Source organism: Antechinus flavipes, chromosome 3 (genome assembly GCF_016432865.1).
Source record: "Antechinus flavipes isolate AdamAnt ecotype Samford, QLD, Australia chromosome 3, AdamAnt_v2, whole genome shotgun sequence".
Lineage (NCBI taxonomy): Eukaryota > Metazoa > Chordata > Mammalia > Dasyuromorphia > Dasyuridae > Antechinus > Antechinus flavipes.
Genome location: NC_067400.1, coordinates 465,075,067 through 465,102,439, shown reverse-complemented (window position 1 = coordinate 465,102,439; position 27,373 = coordinate 465,075,067). Strand labels below are relative to the sequence as shown.

The following is a 27,373-nucleotide window of genomic DNA, read 5'->3' as shown; positions in this document are numbered from 1 at the left end:
AGGGTAAATTGCTTATATCAAAATATGAGATGATACAAGTCCCATCTGAACCCCAACAAAAGAAGTCACAATAGGAATCTAATCAGTTAGAAGGTTTGGGAATGTCTTCATGGTTTTAAAAGAATGGAAACAGAAGCAAAAAGGAATAGAGGAGAAAGAAAAGAGAGAAAGAAAAGTTAGGAGAAATTATACACATCATCCTAAGAGAGAGGTGAAAGACTCACAGACATAGATGTACATGTGCATGCAGCATTGTGCACACACTTTTTAGATAAGACTACATGGGATAAACTGAGTGAAGACACTCTCATGGGAATATAGCCTTAAAATATACCTTAATTGTGATTTGAGACTATGTAATAACAAGTAGAGTTATAGCTAAAAAATAAAAAGTTACAAGTGTTCATCCTCTCCTGTTTCCCACCATCTCTTATTAGCATTTAAGAACCTCTTTTAAAGGCAATTTATTCTTTTATTTCTAGGATAATTTTTCACAATTAAAATGTAATCCCAGACTCCCCAAGCAACAGGAGAAAAGGCTGGGGAGGTGAGGGAGGTTCCTCGTTCAGGCTATTTAATCTGGTATTTTGCAGTTTTTACTTTGTATTCCTTTTACTGGCAAACACTTTTGTCAGATTAGAAATGCCCTTTCTTGAGAAATTGTAATAAATCCCTTTTTAATTTTTTCATACTCTGAAAATCTGACTGTTTTTGTGGTTGATACTGTCCCACACAGTTTGGGGACCCATCCAGGATATCTCCTATTTGTGAGAGATCTCTCTTGTACTGAATCCTTGGGCAGTCACCCTCCAGAGAGTTCTCCATTGGTTCTTGAACTTGGCTCAGGAATTCCCCACTCTGATCAGGTAAACTCTCGAAGAGAGACACTCAAAGAAAGCAAAAACCGAAGTAGGCTAGTAAAGATAAAGGATTAATTCAGCCCAAATGATAAGTCAGATGAGAAAGGTTTGAAATCACTCAGGTGAGTTGTGTACAACCCAGATGAATAAGAATTGTGGGGGAGAGGGGAGGAAGACGACTATCAGTACAAGAGCTTTCCTCTACCAAGTAACTAGTGAGCTGCATGGGTGACTGGAATTGGGATTGGGAGAATTTAGACATTGAAGTCTGTAAAAGGCTACCTAGGCAATTCTAGTCCATAAGGATTTTCCTATGGTACGATTGGATGAGTCCTCTGGGTAAGATACTGTGAACTCTGGGAAAGAAAGGTAGTTTAACTTTAAACCTAGCTAGAGTCCCTGGAAGACAGCTCTTTAGGAAGAATTGGGAGTAAGTACCAAAATGTATAGGAAAATTCTGTTGTTTTGTTTGGGCAGATAACCTAAATTCAAAAAAGCCTTCAATGCTGGCTACAGCTCCTAAGGCTTCAGCTCCCAAACTCTCCTCCTCACTTCTACTCCAAGGTATAGTAGTTTGATTTAGAAAAGGGTGAAAAGGACGGTGTGTGTGTGTGTGTGTGTGTGTGTGTGTGTGTGTGTGTATACACATGTATGCATGTCATGTGGATAGATTTGAAAGGGCAGTTTTCAGCCAACTTAAATTTGAGGGCTGAGTGAATTCTAATTCTAAAATTGTTTGAGATAATTACTATTAACCTATCACATGCTAAACTTGTTCACTTGTTTTACTCTGGTATAAGATTTTTTAAATATGTGTGCACTTTTATTGAAGTACTGGCATTAGAAATTTCAATCTGTATTTGATTTGATTTTAAATTTAAAATTTTGGTTCTCTGGTAAGAACCAGGTCACATGTCTGTATCTTCTAATTAAATTGTATATTGGGCAATTTGTAAAAATTGTATGAGCTGTGCTTTAACATTTTTTCAGCCCAACTGGATATGTTGTATACATTTTGTGAAATTTCATCCAAAGTTATTTAGATATTCTGAATCTTTTAAGATTAGTCTTGCTTTTTTCTTTGTAAAAGCAAGAAAATTTGGCATGTAGGGATATGTGTAATTGCAGAATAAATTGTATCTGAAAGATGTGTAATATGTCTAAAGATAAATAAGAAGGTATTGAGAAGGTATCCCTCCAGAGGGAAGGAGCCCGGCTCCAAAACATTTAAGTTAGCTTTTAATGAAATGACACCAGTGGGGAAACTGAGATATAAGGGATGGGTGGAAGTTTTCCCCTGAGCTCTGCTGCTTTAAGAGAGATTAGTGGAATAACATTGGAACAAATTGAACCTAAGTATGGATTGGTAGAGAATATTATTCTGATAAAGAAACATATTTTACTCCTTAGGTTTTATGAGAAATAATAGGGATTGCAAATTAAATGGCAATTACATGCATCTGCTCTCACCTGGGAAAGTGGAAAGAATGAATCAGATTTTTATGACACTGATAACTAAATTGATGTTAGAGACTAAACTGCCTTGGACTAAATGTTTGCCCATTACTCTATTAAAGAATTAGAACCGTTCCCAGAAGTGATCTGGGACTTTGCCCATATGAGATGTTTGGTTTACTTTTATTTGGGAGGGGGAAAAAAGGGAAATACTCTCTTTTGAAACAAAGAGTAAGTTTTTAAGAAATTATATACTGGCCACGTCCTCATTCCTTTTTAGCCTGTAGAAAGCAAGGATTATTGACCCAGGCAATATCTTTGGAGTTTGCAATTCCAGGAGTACTGGAAGAAGCAGGGTAGGAAGGATATTACCAGAAGGTAAAGATAACTGAGACTGTAATCTGGAGGCTAAGAGAACCAGGCTTAAAAGAGCCTATGGAGGAACTTCAAGAATGGACTGTTAAAGGACAGTCTATAGGAGGCAGCTAAGTAGTGCAGTGGATAGAGCACCAGTCCTCAAGTCAGGAGGATCCAAGTTCAAATCTGGTCTCAGACACTAAACATTTCCTAGCTGTGTGATTCTGGGCAAGTCACTTAACCCCAATTCCCTCAGCTTCTCCCCTCCCCTCCCCCCCCCCCCAGCAAAAAGAAAATATATAACCTAAAATTGACTTTGGATTTAGGAATATTTTGGTGGAAAGTGGGAATGTTTGTGCTTAGAAGAATTTTAACAATACTGATATTGTTAATATAATACTTCTATTTTATATATAATATATGTAATTATATATAATATACGTAATAAAATACTTATATTTTATAGGGACTCCTCTATTGAAGGAAATTGACTTAACATTTTTTAGGATGAAGAAATTATTAATGTTAATTCTGATAGGATTTTTTAATGTGAAATTAAGATATTCTATACTCTATGTGTTTTAATTGGTTGTATTGAGTCATTTTAAAGCCGTTCCCATTGATTAGGGGATTCTGAGAACAGTGGTCTATGTCTATGGTTAATAACATGTTCAATTTTAGACTAGTTATTGAGTAGATGCTCAATAAAGTAAAATGATTTGTGTAATGTTGAGTCAAAAACCTATCTACTTAGATATGAAGATAAGCTGTGAACTTACTAGGATGAATCTCTTATGAAAGCTCATACTCTATGTATGTAGAGTCAATACTTATTTAGGCTATGTGATCCTTGAGACCTAAATTCACCTGAAACTGTGATCAATGAGACTTGTTATTTGAGAGAAAATCTCTTGGGACTGTAGCTGATATTATATGGAGTTTTGAATTTAGGTGTGATTGTCTGATGGATCATCAAGTCAGTAATCCACCATTTTAAAGGAAGATGCCAGAAGGTACTCACAGAATGTGATTCTGAATTGTTACAGATAGATTAATATTTGGGCAAGAGTTAGGAGGACAACCTTGGCCTCCACAAGATGGGAGCCTTCTGACTCAGTTTCCCAATGGTATTCCTTTGAATAAGAACTACCTTATTATTCCTGAGTCTGGCTATAAGATGGAATTGTTATTACATACAATTAGCTAAGCATGCTTTATCCTATTATATATGTGCTTTCAAACTGAGGCCTGAAGGACCAGTTTTTGATTATAATCACATCCCTGTTTTTTCCTTTTATAAGCAAATTTCTACAATCAGGGTAAGTTTTCAATAGATGTAAAAGATTGCAGTTTCCTAACTGAAAATGTGATCATTATATCCTAAATAAATGAGTATTTGGCCTACTCATCTATCCATTGCTAGATGCATATATCTGTTTCTTTTAGCACTTTTGTTGTTGCTAACTTTCAGGACAGACATTTTAATTTGCAAAAGATTACCTACTCTAATTATTAGGGACACAAATGGTTGAGGTGATATATGGCCCCAGATGGGAGTTGGGGATACAGAACCCTAATTTGTATGCAGAATAGGCTCATTAGACTCTAGGTCAGGGTCAAAATAATTACTAACCAAAGGACACAGGCACTGGATTTGATACATAATTGAGAGAGCATATAGTTAGCAAGGAAAAGGCTTTTCTAAGTTCCTTGATGGAACTCAACAACTTTTCAGAACAAAGGGAGTACCCTGTAAGGTTGGGGCTTGCCCTTAGGTACCAGGCTAAAATGGGACTAAGCACCTAAAAGAGTTAGTTGACTGTAAAGAGAAGTGGGGTCAGAAAGCATAGTACAGTTAGGAGAGATACTACATGTGGTGGAGGAAGGGAAAAGACATCACACAACAGGAAGCTGTGGTGAGCTGATCTAGAGGAGAGTGACAACCATGGGATGGCCCACAAGTAGGTTTTATAGGTAAAATTAACTATTAAATAGAACATGAGACTAAGAGTTCCACATTAGAAAGATTGAGCAACCTAGAGAGGGAAGTCCAGTTAGATATGGATGGACCCCCGTAGAGAAAAAAGACGAATCAGCTCCAGAGGTATTAGAGATTGAGAAAAAGATAATTGAGAAAACATATCAAGAATGGTGTGAGACATATGTAAAAATGTTTGTGGCAGCCCTTTTTGTAATGGCAAGAAACTGGAAACTGAGTTGTGGTATTCTTCTTTAATATAATATAGTGGTTCTCTCTGGGATCAGGTATCTTGGGGAGGTTTTCTGGAAGCAGTCTTAGTTTCAGTTCAAATCAATAATCATCCTAAATGCAGCCAGGTGTTAAAAGTTCAGATCTTTTATTGCTTCCTCCAAATAGCTCAGTTAGTTTTTCTTAGAGCCTATCTCTCTGCTTGGTTCCAAGAGCTCCCTCTGAATGTCTCCAAATCCAAAGGTTTGTCCTTCAGCCTCCAGACAGCACAAAGGTGAAAAATGGAATGAATCTGACTTCACCTCCAAGAGTGGGCTTCTTCTGAACTGACTGACTGGCTCACTGAAGCTCTTTTTTGCTTGGTGTAAAAAGTTGACTCCTCCTCCGAGAGAGTGGGATTATGGGTTTCTGGCTTGTGAATCTCCCAAAAGTGTGAACTCCAATGAGTACTTAAATACATTAGTGAGCTAGAGGATTTGCTAAGTACCATGCTAAATTAGGCAACTGACATCATTTTATAAGGATTCACTCTAAGGCGTGAACCAATAAGCATTGCATCAATTCCATTGAATTAACACTAGGATTCTTAACATCTCCCGCTTTCTTTTGATTTAATACATAGGTAGTCATGACCTCCTTGACTTTTCAAGGAGGTGAGAACCCCAAAAAAGAAGGTGATCATGCCTTCCCTGACTGCTCAAAAAAGAAGTGAAAACACCATAAAAAGAAGGTAGTTACACACCCTCCCTGACATCTCAGGCAAGGAGATGAAAACACCAAAAGAAATGGGAAATCAAATCAGATTAGCGGGTTTTCTGAAGGGGCTCACTCTTAAAACAGGTATACATAAATTCATCAATATGGGAGGTATTACACATAATTACATAGATTACATAAGCACAAGCAATATAACACAGGCTAGTAGTAATGTAACAAATAACATGAATCAACATGAGAATTTATACATGTCCACAATCCATTGTCCATTATTTCATGTGCCAAGAATCTAAAAATTCCTATAAGCTTTGAATTGTTACAATAGTCTCCTTAACAATTTTTCATCTCAAGGAATCCAATGATTCCTGCTGGTTTTTGTTCATCTTGTGTTAGGGAATCCAATGATTCCTGAAGATTTTAAAGTTATTTTAACAATCTCATTGTTAGCCATACTCTTTCAGTGTCAGATGTTTCTTAAATCTTCTCCTTTGTTTTGAAGTTTTCCTGCTTTTGTTTCTCTCTGATGGACAAGGTGAATACGGCTCGTTGGCACCCATTTGATTCCTTCTCTATCTGTAGAAATACAAGCAAACCCTCTTTCCCAAGCAGTTAACCTATCTAATTACCTTCTATTTACTACTTTTGGGATTTCTCCTCATCATCTGGTAATTACATTGGAGCTGTTTGCACTGGACACTGCACTGTTGGGTTAAAAGGCCTGTATTCTCCCCAACTGTAATCTCTTCCTGCAGGCCATGTGATTATTTTTAGGCTGACTGATCACATCAGAGTTCTGATCTTTTAAAGACTCTGGGTGTATCTTTTGATTGATATCTTGGGGCTAGGCCCTGCCTCTCATTTCTCTGGATCAATATACATTCAGAAGCCCAGTGAAAGCCTCGGTTGCATTTTAGACATGGGGTTTTAGGTTTTCTCTTACCCTTTCATTCTATCTCCATATCTGCATTGGGCTCTCAAATGTCCAACTTTTCCACACTGAAAACATCGACGAGTTTCTCTAGAAGTCTCTTGCCAAGAGGGACCCTGTCTTTCCATGTTCATCAGAGTCTGGGCATAATAAGTATTTGTGTCCACTGTGGCACCATCTTATGATCTCCTCTAAAGAAGCATCTTTGTCTAGTTCCCAGATAATTTTTTTGCAAGCCTCATTGGCATTTTCCTTAGCCAAATGTCTAGTCATTATTTCTGTGGCAGCATTATTTCCAATGGTTCTTATTTACAGCTGTTTGCAAACACCCCACAAAATCTACAAAAAGTTCACTGGGACCTTGTTCTATTTTTGTGAAAGCTTCCCCTTGATCTTTTTGTCCTGGGAGGGAACCCCAAGCTTTTATTGCAGCCTTAGAAATTTGCTCATACACTGGTATGGGGTAATAAATATGTTCTGAATTCGCTCCATACTTTCACCAGCTAGTTGGTCAAAAGCTATTTGTACATTAGCTCCTGTTTGCCTGTTGTGTTGGGCTTGCATCCTACATAATTCATGATACTCCGAAAGCCACAATAAATTTTGTCCAGGTTCTAAACATGTCCTAGATATGGATTTCCAATCATTCAGGGGTAAGATTTCATAAGACAAATTGTCTAGTAACAGCTTAACATAAGAGGATGTAGCCCCATAAAGAGTGCAACCCTTTTTCAAATCTTTAATTTTTTCCAAATTAAAAGGAGTGTATCTTCTTCTTTTTTGACCTGAAGAATCACTCTTTTCAATCACTCTCCTCTGAGTAGATGCCCATCAGTTTAGGAATGGCTAAATAAGTTATGGTATATGAATGTTATAGAATATTACTGTTCTATCAAAAGCTTGGACGATTTACATGAATTGATGCTAAATGAAGTGAGCAGAACCAGGAGAACACAGCAACAGCAAGATTGTGATGATCAATTCTGATAGACATGGCTCTTTTTTCCACAATGAGATGATTCAGGCCAGTTCTAACAGATTTGTCATGAAGAGAGTCATCTGCATCCAGAGAGAAGACTTTGGGGAATTGAGTGTGAATCACAACATAGTATTTTCACTCTTTTTGCTGTTGTTTACTTGTACTTTTTTTTTCCCTTTTTAATCTGATTTTTCTTATGAAGCACAGTAATTGTGGAAATATGTATAGAAGAATTGCACATGTTTAACATATATTAGATTACTTGCTGTCTAGGAGGAGATGAGGGGAAGGAAGGGAAAAAATTTGGAACACAAGGTTTTGCAAAGATGAATGCTGAAAATCATCTATGCATGTGTTTTGAAAAGGAAAAAGAATAGTGTGAAAGGTTTTCAAAGGATAATAAAGAAGAGGGAATGTGTGGGATAAACTGAGTAAAAACCTCTCATGGGAATGTAAACTTAAACTATAACTTAATTGTGACTTAAGATTTTATAATAAGTAAAGCTTTAGCTAAAAAAAAAAAAAAAAACCAGTACCAGGAGTTTATCTCCTCTAGTTTTCCCAACACTTCTTACTTTGCACTTCTTTTACTGACAAACATCTTTCTCAAGAGATCGTAATAAACTACTTTTTGCTTTTTCTTACTCTGACAATCTGTTTTTGTGGTGGATACTGTCCCATGCAAGACCAATATGTAAATTTGTTTTCTTGACTAAACCTTTATAAAACGGGTTTTGTTCTTCTCTCATTCTCAATAGAGGCAAAAGGGGGAAGAGTCAGACTTGTATAGGTAGAAACTTGACGGTAGGGCAGAATTCAAGGGAATTTAGTGGGAAAAGGTTGGGCTGTGAGTAGTCCTCTGAGCTTCTTCTAAATAAAGGTTTGGTGGGGGAAAGGTTTTTGCTCCACCTACCGGACCTCAAAAAGAGGGGCACATTTTCCATAGGCACATTCCTGACCATATCACCCCACTGCTCTCACGATCCCCTTCTTGAATACTCTTTCCTCCTATAGCTTGTGCCACTACTCTTTTCTGGTTCTCTTTCTACTTCTTAGATAGTTTCTTTTCAAACTACTAAGTTCATAGTCTACCTCTGAAGCATGACATCTCTCAGAAAGGTTTTCAGCCCCATAAAGTTTCCAGAAATAAATGTGACAGGTCCTTGGTGGAAGGGGTCATTTATCTGGCTGGTGGCAGCCTGAAATTTGGAGTAGAGGAGGAAAAATGAAACAAAGCAGAGATTAAGCACAACCTAAGCAACAACCAAACAAGGGAAGGGGGCCTGAGCAGTAGTGGACTCTCCTCATTCTGATGCATAGCAGTTTTTCTTCTTTTTTCTTCTCTTTTTCCCTCTGTCTCTTTAGTTAAGCCAGAGTCCTTAATCTTTTTTGGTTCACAGACCCCTTTGGTAATCTTGTGAAGTCTTCTCAGAATAAAGTTTTTAAAAGAAAAAAATAAATTGCAAAGAATTATTAAGGAAATAGTTATAAAAAATGTTTTTTTAAAAGCTATGGCAAATCTGCACAGCATACTAAAAAACAAGAGCTATTAGCTTGCCAATAAAGGTCCATATAGTCATGGTCTTTCTATTAGTAATTGTGATTTAGGGGTAGCTAGGTGGCATAGCGGATAGAGCACCAGCCCTGAAGTCAGGAATACCTGAGTTCAAATCTGACCTCAGACACTTAACACCTCCTAGCTGTGTGATCCTGGGCAAGTCACTTAACCCCAATTGCCTCAGGGGAGGAGAGGGACCAATTATGACTGAGAACTGGACTATAGAATCAACACTTTGAAATTGTAATATTGTAGAATACTTTTGAGAGTCCTTTGGATAACAAGAAAGTCAAAATTAATATTTAAAGAAATTAATTCAGAATGTTCATTTCAAGGTTAAATACTTAAGCCAAAACTTAAATACTGTGGCTACATAATGAGAAGACAAGACTTAGTGGAAAAGATTGATAGTAAAAAGACTGAAGGTAAAAGGAAAAGGAAAGTCAGAGGATAAGATGGATAGTATTATGAGTGTCAATGAACATGAGGTTGGTCAGACTTCAAAAGATAGTGGAGGACAGAAAGGCATGGCTGGCTATGATCCATGGAGTCACAAAGTATCATATACAATTCAGTACCAATCACAGATATGGGGGGTTGAGAGATGGTAAAGATAATTCCTAGGCTTGTGAACCTAAGGGTTTAGGAAGCTGATGTTACTCTCTATAGTAGAGAAAGAGGTAAGGAAGGATTTAGGGGAAAAGATGAGTTCTATTTTAGAATTGTTCAATTTAAGATGTCTACTGGGTGTCAAATTTAAAATGTCTGATAAGCAAGTTTGTTGGATAAGTAAATCTGAGAATCAGTAACATAAAGATGGTATTTAAATCCACAGGAGTTGATGATATCACCAAGTGAAGTAGTACAGAAGGAAAACCTAAGATTCTTTAACTTTTTGGTTAAAGGCTGTTATCTGGATAATTATTTGGCAAAGAAGACTGAAGAGTGGTCAGATAGGAACAAGTAGAGAAAAGGGTACCAAAAACATAGGGAAATAATGTGTCAAAAAGAGAGATCAATTGTGTCAAAGGCTGCAGAGAAATAAAGGAGAAAAGTTTGAGGGGAAAAAAATCACTGGATTTGGCAACTAAGAAATCATTCAGGGGTCCTCAAACTACGGCAGTGAGCCAGATGTGGCAGCTGAAGACAATTATCCCCCTTACCCAGGACTATGAAGTTTCTTTATTTTATTTTATTTTATTTAAAGGCCCACAAAACAAAGTGTTTGTTTTTACTGTAGTCCGGCCCTCCATCAGTCTGAGGGACAGTGAACTGGCCCCCAATTTAAAAAGTTTGAAGACCCCTGATTTAGAGAGACCAATTTCAGTGGAATAACAAGATTTGTTCAGATTATAAAAAATTGAAGAAAAAGTGGAAGTGTTTATTATAGAGAGCTGCAATTTGAGTTTAGCTGCAAATGGCAAAAGAGATATAAAGTAAGTTATTGAGAATCAGGGTTTTTTTAAGGATGAGGGAGACATGGATACATTTGCAGAAAAGAAGCCAATAAGAAGGGAGGGACTGCAGATAAGTGATAAAGTGAGGATGATAGAAGACATCTGCTGTAGGAGATGGGATGGAATGTGATTCCTTGAACAGGAAGGGGGCAATTAGATGATATAATGCATAGAGCACCAGCCCTGAAATCAGGAGGATCTGAATTCAAATCTAGTCTCAGCCATTTAACATTTCCTAGTTGTGGGACCCCAATTGCCTCAGCAAACAAACAAACAAACAAAAAGAACAGGAAGAAGGATAGGGAAACAGGGGTGAAAGAGGAAAGAGTGATAGAAGGTGTATGAGGAAAAGAATAAGTGGGAGTTCATGGCAAATGGCTTCAGAAAAATATTTTACAGGAAAAAGAAAAATAAGGAGGGTATTATTGTACCTGAGCAGCAATGAGGGCCCAGTTGAGCCCTTTGCAGTGGACCTAATAAAAACAGTTGTGTGCCTTTCTTCACCTTACTGAACAGCTCACGTTTAGGAGCAAGTAAGCAAACAGCAGGAGGGATCCAAAGCTGAGGTTTAGCAAAAAGTAATTGTTGACATGATAAGGTGGCTATGGATTCAAGAAAGAAAGACAATGTAGAGTTGAACAGTTTCACTAATAGGTCAAGATGGGGAAACGAAGAGAGAATATAGTAGGGAAGTTGGCCTAGAAAAGAACTGAAGGGTTAAAAAATTTTAAATCACAGGTGCAGATGAAGATTAGGTTTTTGTAAAGGAAGGCCAATAGTTTACATTCAGATAAAAGGATTTCAGAATTCTTGAGCAAAAAAGTATTTGATTTGTAGATGATGAGAAGATCAAGGATATGACCATCATTGGGAGACTGAGCAGGGTAGAAGAGTATGTAGCTCATGCAAAATGAATAGGTTGAATACACACATACTTTCTGTCTCTAAATTGGAGATATCCATCAGAGGAAAAAGCACTAAGATTAAGAAGGAGTGAGAAAAAGCTTCCTGTAGAAGGTGTGGTTTTTGGCTAAAATTTGAAGCCAGGAGGTAGGATGAAAAGAGAGATCATTTCAGACAAGGGGACAGCCAGTGAAAAATAAGGAGTCTGAAGATTGCTTTTTGAAAGGAACAGCCAGGAGGGCCAGGGTTCTTCAGAGTACATGGAGGGCAGTAGGTGTAAAAAATCTTGTAAAATAGGAAAGGGACAAGTTATAAAGATCTTTAAGAGCCAGTCACATTTTATATTTGATACTCAAAATAATAGGAAACTACTGGAGTTTACTGAAAAAGAGGATGAGATGATCAGACCTGAATTTTAGGAAGATCATTTTGGCAGCTGAGTGGAGGTAGGATTAGTATGGGGAAAAATGAGGACACGAAGACCAACCAGCAGGCTAGTGCAACACTCCTGGCACCAAGGGATCTAAGATCTGGACAAGTTTTAATGGAATAAAGAAAATAACTAATCAAATGAGAAAAGATATAAATGGGTTGTAACAACCCACTGTCCCTTTCAATTGAGATAGCAGATAGTACGGGTTGAAGCAATAATAACAGCTAAAGAGAAATTAGAAATCAAAGCCCAAGTTCTCAATGAATTGTTCTGCTGTTGCCAAGTTCTTTGGGTGGTAGAATCAGATTCTGGTTCAGTTTTCAGTTCCACTCTTACCAAAGAACTTGCCCAACTATTAAAACTGAGTAACAATCTTATCTAGCCTACCAACTCCACTATTTAGACATGATTTCTGTCATTTTTCAGATATATCAGACTCTTTATGAACCTATTTGGGGTTTCATGGCAGATATTGGAGTGGTTTGCCATTTCCTTTTCCAGCTCATTTTACAGACGAAAAAACTTAAGGCAAACAGGATTAGATGACTTGTCCAGGGACATACCGCTAGAAAGTGTCTGAGGCCAGATTTGGACTCTGGAAAGAAGAGTCTTTCTAACTCCAGGGTCCAGCACTCTATCCCCCACCTAGCTGACCTTAGATATGATAGAGCATATAAACTGCAATCTTAATGAAAATCTTAATCTTGGGAGGAAATAAATGGACAAATGTCATACCTTCAGTTCTCTGATATACCAAAGAAAGATGACATTAAAGTAAAGATGATTTACTTTAATGACGTATGTGGACATTACATGTCATCCTAAAAAGTTTTATGTCACTGGGTGCCAACCACTCCATCTAAAATACAATATTGGGACAAGAGGGCAGCTAGTACCATGGAGGATAGTGCTGGGCCTTGAATCAAAAGACCTGAGTTCAAATCTAGTCTCAGACTCTTGCTAGTTGTTTGAGCCTAGACAAGTCACTTAATCCTATTTGCCTCAGTTACTAATCTGCTAAATGAGCTGGAGAGGCAAATGGCAAACCATTCCAGCATCTTTGCCAAGAAAACCCAAAAAAGGGTCACAAAGAGTCAGACACAACTGAAAATAACTAAACAAAAATTGGGACAAGATCAGCTAGCCACACACAAATTAAGTCTGATCTAACCAACTGGAAAAATATTAAATGCTCTTGGATTGGGTGAGCAAATATAATAAAGATGACAATACTACCTAAATTAATCTACTTATTTAGCGCTATACCAATCAGACTCCCAAAAAACTACTTTGATGAATTAGAAAAAATAACAACAAAGTTCATATGGAAAAACAAAAGGTCAAGAATTTCAAGGGAATTAATGAAAAAAAAATCAAATGAAGGTGGCCTAGCTGTACCAGATCTAAAATTATATTATAAAGCAGCAGTTACTAAAACCATTTGGTATTGGCTAAGAAATAGACTAGTTGATCAATGGAACAGGTTAGGTTCAAAGGACAAAACAGCCAATAACTTTAATAATATAGTGTTTGACAAACCCAAAGACACCAGTTTCTGGGATAAGAATGCATTATTTGACAAAAATTGCTGGGAAAATTGGAAATCAGTATGGCAGAAACTAGGCATTGACCCACACTTAACACCGTACACCAAGATAAGGTCAAAATGGGTTCATGATGTAGGCATAAAGAATAAGATGATAAATAAATTGGAAGAGCATAGGATAGTTTACCTCTCAGACCTTTGGAAGAGGGAGGAATTTATGACCAAAGAAGAACTAGAGATCACTATTGACCACAACATAGAAAATTTTGATTATATCAAATTGAAAAGTTTTTGTACAAACAAAACAAATACAAACAAGATTAGAAGGGAAACAATAAACTGGGAAAACATTTTTACAATCAAAGGTTCTGATAAAGGCCTCATTTCCAAAATATATAGAGAATTGACTCTAATCTATAAGAAATCAAACCATTCTCCAATTGATAATTGGTCAAAGGATATGAACAGACAATTCTCAGACGAAGAAATTGAAACTATTTATAGACATATGAAAATATGCTCCAAATCATTATTAATCAGAGAAATGCAAATTAAGACAACTCTGAGATACCACTACACACCTGTCAGATTGGCTAGAATGACAGGGAAAGATAATGGGGAATGTTGGAGGGGATGTGGGAAAACAGGGACACTGATACATTGTTGGTGGAATTGTGAACACATCCAGCCATTCTGGAGAGCAATTTGGAACTATGCTCAAAAAGTTATCAAACTGTGCATACCCTTTGATCCAGCAGTGTTTCTATTGGGCTTATACCCCAAAGAGATACTAAAGAAAGGAAAGGGACCTGTATGTGCCAAAATGTTTGTGGCAGCCCTGTTTGTAGTGGCTAGAAGCTGGAAAATGAAAGGATGTCCATCAATTGGAGAATGGTTGAGTAAATTGTGGTATATGAATGTTATGGAATATTATTGTTCTGTAAGGAATGACCAGCAGGATGAATACAGAGAGGACTGGCGAGCCTTACACAAACTGATGCTGAGTGAAATGAGCAGAACCAGGAGATCATTATATACCTCAACAACGATACTGTTTGAGGATGTATTCTGATGGAAGTGGATCTCTTCGATAAAGAGAGCCTTAATCGATCAAAGATGGACAGAAGCAGCTACACCCAGAAAAAGAACACTGGGAAATGAATATAAACTGCTTGCATTTTTGTTTTTCTTCCCGGGTTATTTCTACCTTCTGAATTCAAGTCTCCCTGTGCAACAAGAAAACTGTTCAGTTCTGCACACATATATTGTATCTAAGATATACTGCAACCCATTCAACATGTAAAGGACTCTTGCCATCTGGGGGAAGGGGTGGAGGGAGGGAGGGGAAAAATCGGAACAGAAGTGAATGCAAGGGATAATGCTGTAAAAAATTACCCTGGCATGCATTCTATCAATAAAAAGTTATTAAAAAAAAAAAAAATCAGCTGGCCAGTTTGAATGTTAACTAGAAGAAACTACCTGAAAGCTAAATAAAGAAATATCTAGCACATCTCAAAATTTAGCTTTCTTGTATACTTTGCCAAGGGAAAAACTTGCCTTTTATAAAAGAGTTGGTGAACTGTTATGATTTTAAGACCGGGGTACCTGCCTTCACTCCAGTCCTTATGGGAGGGCTCCCTTAAAATCAAGTACTAATTTGGACCTAGGTTTTACAAATTATAAAACAGTGTGGTGAGGACAGGGGAACTTTAGCTTGTCTAAATAGTTCAGTGATAGCCAAGGTCTACATGGAAATGATTTGCAATAACCAATATTTATAAAGATTATCTAAGTGGCCACAGAAAGCAAGTTATCGCTACTTTGGAAAATACACAACCTACATTCAAGGCAAATGGCTGAATGTTCCTGGGTTGGATATTTCTTGGGAAAAAATATTGGAAAATTAACTATTTTATAATAACTGCTTATTTTTGTATTTCTATTACTGGAATCTGTTTTTTCTTTACCACTATATTTCTGCTTATGCTTTATTATTGTAATATGACTATAACTTTATTGCTGTTATCCTAACATGAGAATAGGAAAAGCTAAAAAAAAAAGTTAATAATGGCTTGACAGATGTACAGCGCTTAAAGATCTTCCAAGTGCTCTGCATATATTATTTCATTTGATCCTTAAACAACTCTGTAAAATAGGAGCTATTATGCTCACTTTTTAGGGAAGGGCCCTGTAACTGGGAGAAGTTAAGTAACAGACCATGGGTTAGAAAATTAATATCCAAAGTAGATCTTTCTGATGCCAGGCTGAGGGTTTTTCATGACCTACACTGAAACAGGTTGAATTAAGAGCCTGGAAAATTCCTTTTAACTGAAAACTATTTCAAAAATGAGAGGCTGAACAGGATGATTTCAGAAAGGCCTGGAGAGACTTATACGAACTGATGCTGAGTGAAATGAGCAGGGCCAGGAGATCATTATATACTTCAACAACAATACTATATGATGATCAATTCTGATGGACCTGGCCATCTTCACAGTAAGATGAACCAAATCAGTTCTAATGGAACAGTAATGAACTGAACCAGCTACATTCAGTGAAAGAACTCTGGGAGATGACTAAGAACCATTACATAGAATTCCCAATCCCTATATTTTTGCCCACATCCATTTTTTGATTTCCTTCACAGGCTAATTGTACAATATTTCAGAGTCTGATTCTTTTTGTACAGCAAAATAACGGTTTGGACATGTATACTTATTTTGTATTTAATTTATACTTTAATATATTTAACATGTATTGGTCATCCTGCCATCTAGGGGAGGAGGTGGGGGGAAGGAGGGGAAAAACTGGAACAAAAGGTTGGCAATTGTCAATGCTGTAAAATTACCCATGCATATAACTTATAAATAAAAAGCTATTAAAAATAAAAAATAAAAAAAATGAGAGGCTGACAAAGTAGGAATCAACACTCAAACTGAATGTTTGGGTCCAAATGCTAAGATGCCAGGCTTGTGAAAAATCAGGAGTCCCTAACACAGTGTGACAAAAGAAGACAGAATAATGTGCCTTCATTGATGACAGATACTTACCAGAGAAGGAAATTGAAAAACTAAACTTCTCCTAATGATAGATGATTTGTCTTACCATCACCACCACCACCACCCTATTATGTGCTTGCACTTGGAACCAATGGTGAAGAGTAGATATTTACCTCTCCTTCAATGTTCAAGTGTTTTTGAAAAATGAAGTAGTGAAATGGATCTAAGGAAAACAGGACAAGATAAAGTCCCCCTTAGGAAGGATCTTATCAATTCATGTAAGGAGGAAGAAAACATATTCAAGGAAAAGTTCTAGAATATAAGGAAGTTTGTTCCTAATATAAATAAAAGGATAAAAGAATAATTTAACCTAAAAAAGAGAAGATTGAAAACAGGATGACACCTCTTAAATGTTTGAAGGGCTATAATTAGAAAGTGAGACTATGGGTCTCATTAACCCATAGTGCAAGGCCATAGTGATGGCTAAAAAAGGCCATTTGGCCTGAATCAAAGAAAATCTTTATCAAGGGAGACCAAAAATGGACCTCGATTCCTTAGAAGCAGTCACAATGCAGGTCTTCATATAGAAAGATAGAAAGATTGTCATCAATAATATAGAGAAGGTTCTTGTTTAGATATGAGTTAAAACTAGATGGAAAACCTAGATACTACTGAAGTTTCTTCCAAATCTAATAATCTATGATTCTTGTGATTATATTTTAGAATTCTTCATGTGATTCTGTGATTATATTACTATATTTTTTAGTATATAAATCTTTGGGTCTCTTTTATATAGATGTACCAACATGTCATTCTAATCTATTCTCTTCCCAGTTCTAAGCACCAAGTCACATCACTTTAGATGCAACCTGCCCATACTACTTCTCCCTGTTATGATCAACCCTATTCTTTCAAGAGGTATACAACTTCATTTATCTAATAACTACACTATTCCATTATGCTTTATTCTAAACAAACATCACTATATGCTTATACTTTTTAATGAACACCTTCCACCTCTAGCCTTTTACAAAGGCCGATTTTTCCGTTCTCCCTCCCCCAAACTATCAAAGTCATAAACAGAGTCTGACATACCCCTTATTCTTTATTACCCATTACTTACTAACCAGGAGTGTTCCCCCAAGAAATGGCCTTCTCTCTATACTATTTCCTTGATGAACTCATCAGCTCCAAAATATTCAATTATCTTTCAGCAGATGATTTCTCAGATCTATTTATCTAGCTCTCATCTCTCTCCAGACATCCAAGTCTCAAATTCCCAATTGCCTGTTGGTTATATTTAACCAAAAATGAATTTATTTCTCTCCTCCAAACTCTTCCCTTCTCTCCCTCTTTCTGAATATTTCCTTATTACTATATCAAGATCATGTTTATCTTGCTGTTCTCCAGTTATTTTAAATGGAATTTCTCATTCTATCGCTTGCTACTGGGTTTTGCTGGCAACATATAGACATGCCTATAACTTATGTGGTTTTTATTCTTGTGTTTTTCTTCCTCCTACTTTCTTACCCTCCCCCATAGACAGCAAGCAATCCAATATAGGTTAAACATTTGCAATTCTTCTAAACATAGTTCCATATTCATCATGTTGAATCACATCAAAAGATGAAAGAAAAAAACTTGTGGAAAAGAAAAGTAAACTGCCACCACCAACAAAAATAAGGTGAAAACACTATGCTTTGCTCCACGTTCCATCTCCATAGTTTATAGCGATAGAAAAAATAACAAAATTCATCTGGAAGAACAAAATGTCAAGAATATCAAGAGAATTAATGAATTATAGTAATTTAGTGTTTAATGAACTCAAAGACTCCAGCTTCTGGGGTAAGAACTTGCTACTTAACAAAAAACTGCTGAGAAAACTGGAAAACTGTATGGCAGAAACCACGCATTGACCAACATCTAACATCCTATATCGAGATAAGGTCAAAATGGGTTTAGACATAAAGGGTGATACTATAAGCAAATCAGGAGAAAAAGTCTACTCCTCAGATCTGTGGAGAAAGGAGGAATTTATGGCCAAAGAACTAGAGAACATTATAAAATGCAAAATGGATAATTATGATTACATTAAATTAAAAAGTTTTAAAATAAACAAAAGTTTTAACACAAACAAAACCAATACCAAGGGAAACAAAACTGGGAAACAATTTTTATATCCAGTGTTTCTGATAAAGGTTTCATTTCTAAAATATATAGAGAACTGACTCAAATTTATAAGAATACAAGCTATTCCCCAACTAATTAAAAAAAAAAACCCAAAAGATATGAAGACAATTTTCAGATGAAGAGATTAACACCATTTCTACTCAAAAAAAAAAAAAAAAAAAGCTCAAAATCAATACTGATTAGAGAAATGGAAATTAAGACAACTCTGAGGTACCACTTCACATCTCTCAGATTGGCTAAAGTAACAGGAAAAGATAATGATGAACGTTGGAGGGGATGTAGAAAAATTGGAACACTACTACATTGTTGATGGAGTTATGAAATGATCCAACCATTCTTGAGACCAAATTTAGAACTGTGCCAAATGGGTTATCAAATTGTGCATATTCAGCAATGTCTTTACTGGATCTATATCCCAAAGAGATAATAAAAAGGATAAAAGAACCCATGTGTGCAAAAAATGTTTATAGCAGCCTTTTTTGGAGTACCAATGAACTGGAAATTGAGTGAATCCTCATCAGTTGGGAAATGGCTGACTAGGTTATGGTATATGAATGTGACAGAATATTATTGTTCTATTAGAAATGACCAACAGGATGATTTCAGAAAAACCTAAAAGATACATGAACTAATGCTATATGAAGTGAGTTGAATCAAGAGAACATTGTATACAGTAACAAGATGTAATGAACAACTGTGATAGACTTGGTTCTTTTTAACAATGAGGTGATTCAGGTCAGTTCCAATAGACTTGTGATGGAGAGAGTACATCTCTACAGAGAGACGACTATGGGGACTGAAAATGGATCATAATACAGTGTTTTCACTTTTGTTGTTGTTGGCTTGCTTTTTTCTTTCTCATTTTTTGCCCTTTTGAACTGATTTTTCTTGTGCAGAATGATAAATGTGGAAATATATTTAGAAGAATTGCACATGATTCCTCTATACTGGATTATTTGCTTGTCTAGAGAAGGGATGAAAAATTTGGAATACAATGTTTTGCAAGGACAAACACTGGAAATTATCTCTACATGTATTTTGAAAAATAAAAAGCTAATTTTTTTAAAAAAGAATTGCACATATTTAATCTAGATAGGACCACTTGCTGTCTTGGGGAGGGACAAGGAGGAAAAGAGGGAGAAAAATTTGGAACAAAAGGTTTTGCAAAGGTGAATTTTGAAAACTGTCTGCATGTATTTGGGAAAATAAAATGTTATTTAAAAAAAAAAAAGAAACACAAGTATAAAAACCACATAGGAAAAAAATCAATTTCAATAATAACTGTTGTGAACACTGGAAAGTGGGTTAGCAGAGAAAAGACTTAGATCCAACATCTCTTACCATGTATAAGTAAAGCTCTAAATGGATGCACAGCCTAGATATAAAAAGTTTAAATTGGAAAACGGAAGTTACTGAGGGAAAAACTTCATATTTGATAAAAACTAATGGGAAAAGCAGTGTTGAAGAAAATAGGCTTAGACCAATGCCTTACACCACACACAATATACTCTAAATGAATATGTGACCCTTAATATTAAGAAACATACTATTACAAAAAAAAAAATTAAAAAGAAACAGATCATATACTTCTCACAGCTCTGGGAAAGAAATGTATATTCTTCACTAAATAAGAGATAGAAGCAACTGCAGCAAAAATGTTAGATAACTTCAAACCAAACAACTTCTGCTAATATTACATTAACACAGCTAGGGCAAAAAAGAAAGTGATCAAATGGAGAAAAAAATCTTTGTATCAATTTTCTGATGTGAAAACAGTTATCATTAAAAATTAGCTTTTAAAAATTAAAAAGAAAAAAGTGCAAAACAGAGTGTTAAGTCAGATCAGGTGGGAAATCAATATTATATTCATTTTGGTGAAGGGGAAAAGTGGCATGAATGTGTTCAAACTTATTTTGGTTGAATAACAAGGTACAATTACAATAAACTTCCTAGGCCTATCTCAAAATACATATATACTTCAAAACACACAAAATGTTATAAAATGAGAAAAACATATAAAGATCAAGAGTGACTATGTGTATATGAATATTTCCATCTCTTCCCTATAATGTAATTCTCTTTCATTTTCAACGGTATGAAGAATATAATATACTCATCACAACAGCAGCTAGGTGACACAATGGACAGAGCACTGAAATTTGAGCCTGGAGAATTAAAATCCAGGTTCATATATTTATTAGTAGCGTGACCCTGGGCAAGTCAATTCTTCATCTGTAAAATAGGGACAATAGTATTGTGAGGATCAAATGAAATAAAAATTGTCTAGGACCCAGTATGGTGAGTAGCACATGGTAAGCTCTACATGTTATCCTTATCTTCCTCCCCCCCCCCAAAAAAAAAATTGGCCATAATGAAAACTGGTTTTATTAATATGAAGTTACATTATGGCAAATGAATGGCAAAAAAAAATTTTTTTGGTTTTTTTTTAAGTATTTAAATTTTGTTTTTTACAAGTCTATAATAATGATAGTGAGGTCAAAGAGGAAAGAAAGCTAGCTGGGAAAACCTGAGTTCAAGTCTCACCTCTGACACAGAATAGCAAGTCTTTTAATTTTTTTAGTGTTTTAGGGAATTTTCTAAGACTAAAAATTAAAGAGACTTCCAGCCTGCACTAGTACCCAGGAGTTTCCTTTATCAATGAAATCGCAGATTTAGTACTTAGCTTTACAGGTGAATAAAAATTATAGCTAATTTATACAGCACTTTACAACAATTACAACAATCCTACAAATACATAATTCAAGTATCATTACTGTTGTTCAGTACATCAGGAGGAGGATGTCTTGACTTACAAGTGAGCTGGATTTAAATGAGGCTTTAACCTCACTCTTTCCTCCAGAGTCAGAATTTAGTGACAAGACCAGGTCAAGACAATTGGTGAAGGTGAATGAAATGAGGAAAATTTGAACAGAAGAGACTAACCAAAAGATTATGGTAATAGTTTAGGCATATAGTGATGGTGGTATTATCATATTATTAGGAGAGAAGTAAGCATCTATAAGATATGTTAAGAAGATGGGACAGGAACTGAACAGGAATTGGCTATAAGGGGATAAGAGAAAGGAATTCAGAATGACACACAGATTGTGAGCCTAAGTGACTGAGAGGATAAATTCAACATTAATAGGCATTTGATATACAAAAGTTTGCAGAACTAAACTAAATAATCCAAGTATCATTATTTGAATTCTGTAGATGAAAAAAACTGAGGCTCAGAAAAATAAATTGATCTGCCTATCTTCAGAAAGCCTTCAAAGCCAGTCTTTTGGCTCTACAACTGCTTTATTTGCCCCTACACTGATACTTCTCTGAGTGATAAATTAATGATTTACTATAAAATTAGTGAATATTATGAATGATATGGACTATCTAAATAGCTAATTATAGCTACAAATAGTAATAACACTGAAAACCTTGATGTTCTAGAACTGAAACTTTGAGGACAATTCAAGACATACTTTGCATTTCTTTCCACTAATGAATTAAAACCTTAAATCAATAATATTTCTCTAAAAATTTGTCTCAAAAATTGTATTTAATATCACTTCAGAACTAAGAAAAATGTCAGTGAGGTAACATTTTATCTGTTATTCATTGTTTGGATCAATACTTAGCCTTAAAGCACTTTTTCACTTACTTTCAATCGCTCCCTGACTACTGGCTCATTTCCTACTATCTACAAATATACCCATGTTTCTCCATTCAGAACAAAAGCGTCACTTGATCCTTCATCCTAAATAATGTCTTCTGTTATCTGTAGTTAAATTCCTCAAAAAGACTGTCTACAACTAAAACAATGTTGGTGGAGTTGTAAACTGATCCAACCATTCTGGAAAGCAATTTGGAACTATGCCCAAAGGACTATTTTTGATCCAGCAGTGTCTCTACTGGGCCTGTATTCCAAAGAGAGCATAAAAAAGGAAAAGGGACCTACATGTGCAAACATGTTTGTGGCAGCCCTTCTAAAAAAACTGGAAACAAGAGAGGTTGCCCATCAGTTGGGGATGGCTGAATAAGTTATGGTATATGAATGTTATGGAATATTATTGTTCTGTAAGAAACTATCAGCAGGATGAAGTGAGTAGAACCAAGATTATGTGGTGATCATCTATGATGGACTTGGCTCTTTTCAACAATGAGGTGATTCAGAGTAATTCCAATAGACTTGTGGTGGAGAGCCACATCCAGAAAGGGGACTATGGGGAATTAATGTAGATCACAACATAGTATTTTCATTTTGTTGTTGTTGTTGCTTGCTTGTTTTTTTTTTTTCTCATTTTTTTCCCTTTTGATTTGATTTTTCTTGTGCAATATGATAAATGGGGAAATGTTTAGAAGAATTGCACATATTTAACCTATATTAGATTATTTGCTATCTAGAGAAAGTGAGGATGAAGAAAAATTTGGAACAAAGTTTTGCAAGGGTAAGTATTTAAAACTCTGCACTATTTTGAAAAATAAAAAGCTATTATTATAAAAAGACTGTCTATAGTAGATGCCTTCATTTTCTCTCCTCTTACTTTTACTCAATCTCTTAGAATCTAGTTTCCCCACTTTATCATTCTATTAAAACTGCTCTTTAAAATTACTAATAATGCCCTCTTAGCTATCAAATCCAATAGCCTTTTCTCTTATTATTCGTGACCTTTTTGCAGCCTTTGATACTGCAGATCTCCCTCTTCTCTTTGATATTCTCTACCCTCTAGGTTTCTAGGACATCACTTTCCACGGGTTATTCTTTTACCTATCTGACCACTCCTTCTTTGTTTCTTTTGCTGGGTCCTCCTCCAGATCACAACCTCTAAATGTGGGTGGCCCTCTGTTCTGGGCTATCTCTTCTTTCTCTATATTTATTTTATTCAGTGCTTTCATCAATTTCCAGAGATTTAATTACAATCCATATGCTGATGATTTTCAAATCTAACTTTTCTGTCCCAACCTCTTTGCTGACTGCCAATCTCCCATCTCTAACTGCTTCTGAGACCGCAAACTGAATGTCCCGTATTAATAATAGTCAATATTTATATAGCACTTAATGTGTCAGACACTGTCCTCAACTCTTTAGAAAAATCTCATTTTATCCTCATAACTACCCTAGGAAGTACTTGTTGTTATCACCATTTTACAAATAAGGAACAGAGGTTAAGTGACTTGACCAGAGTTACACAGAGTTAGTGTCTAAAGCTAAATTTGAAATCAGGTATTCCTGACTCACGAAGAGCCATTTTTAAATAACAATTTCTTCAGGACTAATGTAATCATCAACCTGGTAGGAAAATTAGTTTTTATCAAATCTACGAATAGAGGAAGAGTTCAGGTGATGGAGAGGAACCACAGAAAATAAGTAATTTTGGTTATATAAAATAGAAAATTTTGCACAAAAATATAACAATTAAAATGAAAAAAGAAACAATCATGAGGGAAATATTTCATATAAAGTTTTTCTCAAAAAGGTCTCATCTAAAATTTTAAAGAATTGATTCAAAATTTAAAAACTAAGAATGATTTCACAACAAATGGTCTAAAGATATGAACAAGTAGGTTTCAAAGGAAAAAATTCAAACTAACAATAACCGTAAGAAAAAATGCTACCAGTCAATAATAATTAGAAAAATGGCATATTACTTGAATAAGATTCTTCAGACTGACACTCATCAGATTGGCCAAAAAGGATAAAGGAGGAAAATAACTAAAGAAAAGCAGGACCACTAAAGTATTATTGATGGAGGAGTGAATTGGTCCCAACATCCTAGAAAATAATTTACAGTGGCTCTTTTCAAGGTAGCCAAAAATTGGAGACTAATAAACTGCTTTCCTACTGGGGAATGGCTCAACAATTTGAGGTAAATACACATGAAATAAATTAGGTGATTAAAAAAATGACAGAATTACACAGTTTCAAAGGAAACTGGGCAGACCTCTATGAAATGATGCAAAGTGATCTGAGTAGAACTGAGAAGACAATTTAAACAATAACAACATTATAAAGATAGCAATTTGAAACTATGAAGAAAAAACTACTAACCTATGCATACTCTTTGACCAAACTATTCCACTACTAGGCCTACACTCATAGTGCTCTCAAACTCTTTTTCTCAGTATCTTTACGGTATTAACAACTATCTTTGGACATCATGTCCAAAGAGTTTTTATTTATATGGGTTACATAATAGATATTTATCATAAATAGAAAAAAAAATTAATTTTAAATTTGTAGATCCTCTGAAAGGATTTCAGAGACCCTCCAGGATTCACTGCACCACACTTTAAGAACCACTGGACTCTAAAGAGATCAAAGAAGTGAAAAGAACCCAATGGACAGAGTTATAGCAAAAGTTTTCATAATTGCCCAAAACTGGAAACTTAAAAGGGTACCTACCTATTGGGGAATTTATAAACAAATTTGTCATACGAACACACAATTTTGGAGGAAAGTAAAAAAGACTATAAGATGACTAGATATGGAGTAAAGTGAACAAAATTAGAACAATTTACACAATAATAACATCATTAAAGAGAAATGCCATTTTGAAAGTTTTTAGAACTCTGATTAATGCAATAATGAACTATGAGTCCACAGTGCTGGATATGAATCACAATCATCCAACCTTCTGCCAAAGATGATGGATTTAAAATCCAGAGCCATGCATATTTGGATATGGCCAGTGTTGGAACTGTTTTGCTGAGATACATATATTTGTATGATTTTTTAAAAAAATTATTACTGTTCAATAGAGAATGGAAGGAATAATAAAATATCAAAAATGCTGATTTTGTAAAAATAAAAGGGGGGACCAGAATACCAATAAGTTGGCCCCTAGCTGTTGATGTCTGCATTTGCTAGACTAACAAATTATTTTCTGAACAGGAGAACAGAAGCAAACAGCCTCAAAAAAGATGCTATTCTCTTCATCAAAAGGTATAAAAAAGATGCACTTATATACTCTTTTTAAAATATTTGTCAAAGTGGGAGATAATAGCGACCGTTGTAAATAGGATATCGGTCATCTCTTCCTCCCCAAAAGCATCATCCACCCATGACTCAAATGATCCTGTAAAATACTGTCTTGTGAAATTTGATCGAAGAGTTGAGTAGATGAAACTCAAGACATTTATTTCATACAATAACCGAAATTCTCTCAAGAAAAAAAGAAATGCTACACTGGTTCTGGCTAAAGCTGATGCCAAAAAGCACACCTCACCCTGAGCCCGCTCCTCAACTTGCAAAAACTTTACTGTCCAATTCGGAAGTCAAAAGTAACAAAAACAACAATGAACCAAGAACTCCGAACATACTTTGTTAAGCTAAGATATGTAAATGGTTGTAACAATCAACTTGCCATCTTTCCCTACCTCCTCCTCCGCCCGATGTCCTTTAACTCAGTCCTACCAAGCTTTCTAGGCAATCAACGAACCTGGGATAAGTTGGGGGCATGAAGCCAGAGGCTGGACGGGGAGTCCATCCCGCCAAACCACACGTTACTTACTCACTGGGGATTGGTACAAGAGTAAGTTTTGGGCCCGGTGACCTTGGCCCCAAAGGTTTGGTTTTTTTTTCTCCCTCTCCCCCTCCCACGTGCTGCTCCAGACGGGGCTGCACCTCGGGGAAGGTGCTTGGGGACTTCGACCTAGATGAAAAACGTGAGCTGCTCAGACCACACTATCGGCAACCTCCCTTTCCTCCACCCACGAGCTTTCTTCCCTGGGACTGATGGACTTCTCTCCAGTCCCCACGGATAGTCACTGATCCCTACAAGTCTGCACCCCGCGTTCCGGCGCTCCCTTCGCGGGCCAAGGCGGGCTGCAAGCTCGGGACTACGGCAGTGCGAAGTGCCAGGCCAAGGCAGTCTCCTGTATCCTCGTGCGGAGTCGGGCGGCGGAGTGGCGCTGGGAAGGGGGTCTGGGCTCCCGGAGAAAGCAAAGGGGCAACTGAGCGGGTCCTGCGCCACGCCGCCGCCGCCTCCTCCGTGGCCCCCAAGGGAGCCGGCGGGGTCGATGTGGAGAGCTGGGCCTGGGGAGGGGGGTACAAACAGGGCCGCCCAAGGTCCCGGGACTGGGGGGGTGGGGAGGCAGGAGCGCGGCGCCCTCACCATCAGAACTTTGGCCGCGTTCTCCAGCTGAGCGATCACTTCTGGGGGCCCCAGCGCCGCCGCCATCATGGTCTCTCTTCAATGACGCGCCATGCGCTGCATTGTGGGAGCGGGCGCCGCGGCCGGCCAATCGCGGCAGGGACCCGGCTATCTCACGCGCGGTTCCCAAGCCAGTCGCAGCCCCTGCCGCCGTCGCCTCAGGCACAGCTCCTTCCTTGCTTCCTGAAGTCTGGCTCTCGGGGCCGTGGGAGCTGAGGGCTGCCCTCAGGGTGGACCTCCGAAAAAGGAGCAAAGGCCGCAACCCCCAGTCCCGCGGGACAGCTCCGCCTAGGACGCCGAAGGAGGCGGCGGGAGTGCCCCTTCCCTGGACGGTCCGGGGCTCTGCCCTCCGCTGGTGTAACCTGTGGCGCTCCCGGCGCATGCGAATACCCCCACAGCCCAGGCTGGGCCGCGACCTCCCCACGGACGTATCCTTCCCCGAAGGCGGGAGCACGTGTCCGGCCCACGCCGAGTCTTAACTATGTCTTGTGTTCCCCAGCTCTTCCTTATCTTATCCTTCCCTTACGTCCACTTCCACTTTTCCTAGTACTTCCTCCGCTCTCTTCACGCTTCCCCAGATTCTCTAGTCTTAGAGGTGGGGAACAGAGGCATTTCCAGGAGGGAGTTAATTC

General features: G+C 37.0%; 1 protein-coding gene across 1 annotated transcript in view; it reads right to left on the bottom strand.

Annotated features, from left to right (window-relative positions):
* The window catches only part of XPO4 (exportin 4), a 119,087-nt gene extending 92,224 nt beyond the window's left edge, over nucleotides 1–26,863 (bottom strand). The window contains exon 1 of the mRNA XM_051986606.1: nucleotides 26,703–26,863. Coding sequence (XP_051842566.1) covers nucleotides 26,703–26,771 — 69 coding nt within the window. The 5' untranslated portion in view covers nucleotides 26,772–26,863. The remainder of the gene's footprint in view (nucleotides 1–26,702) is intronic.
* Nucleotides 26,864–27,373: the final 510 nt, after the last annotated feature.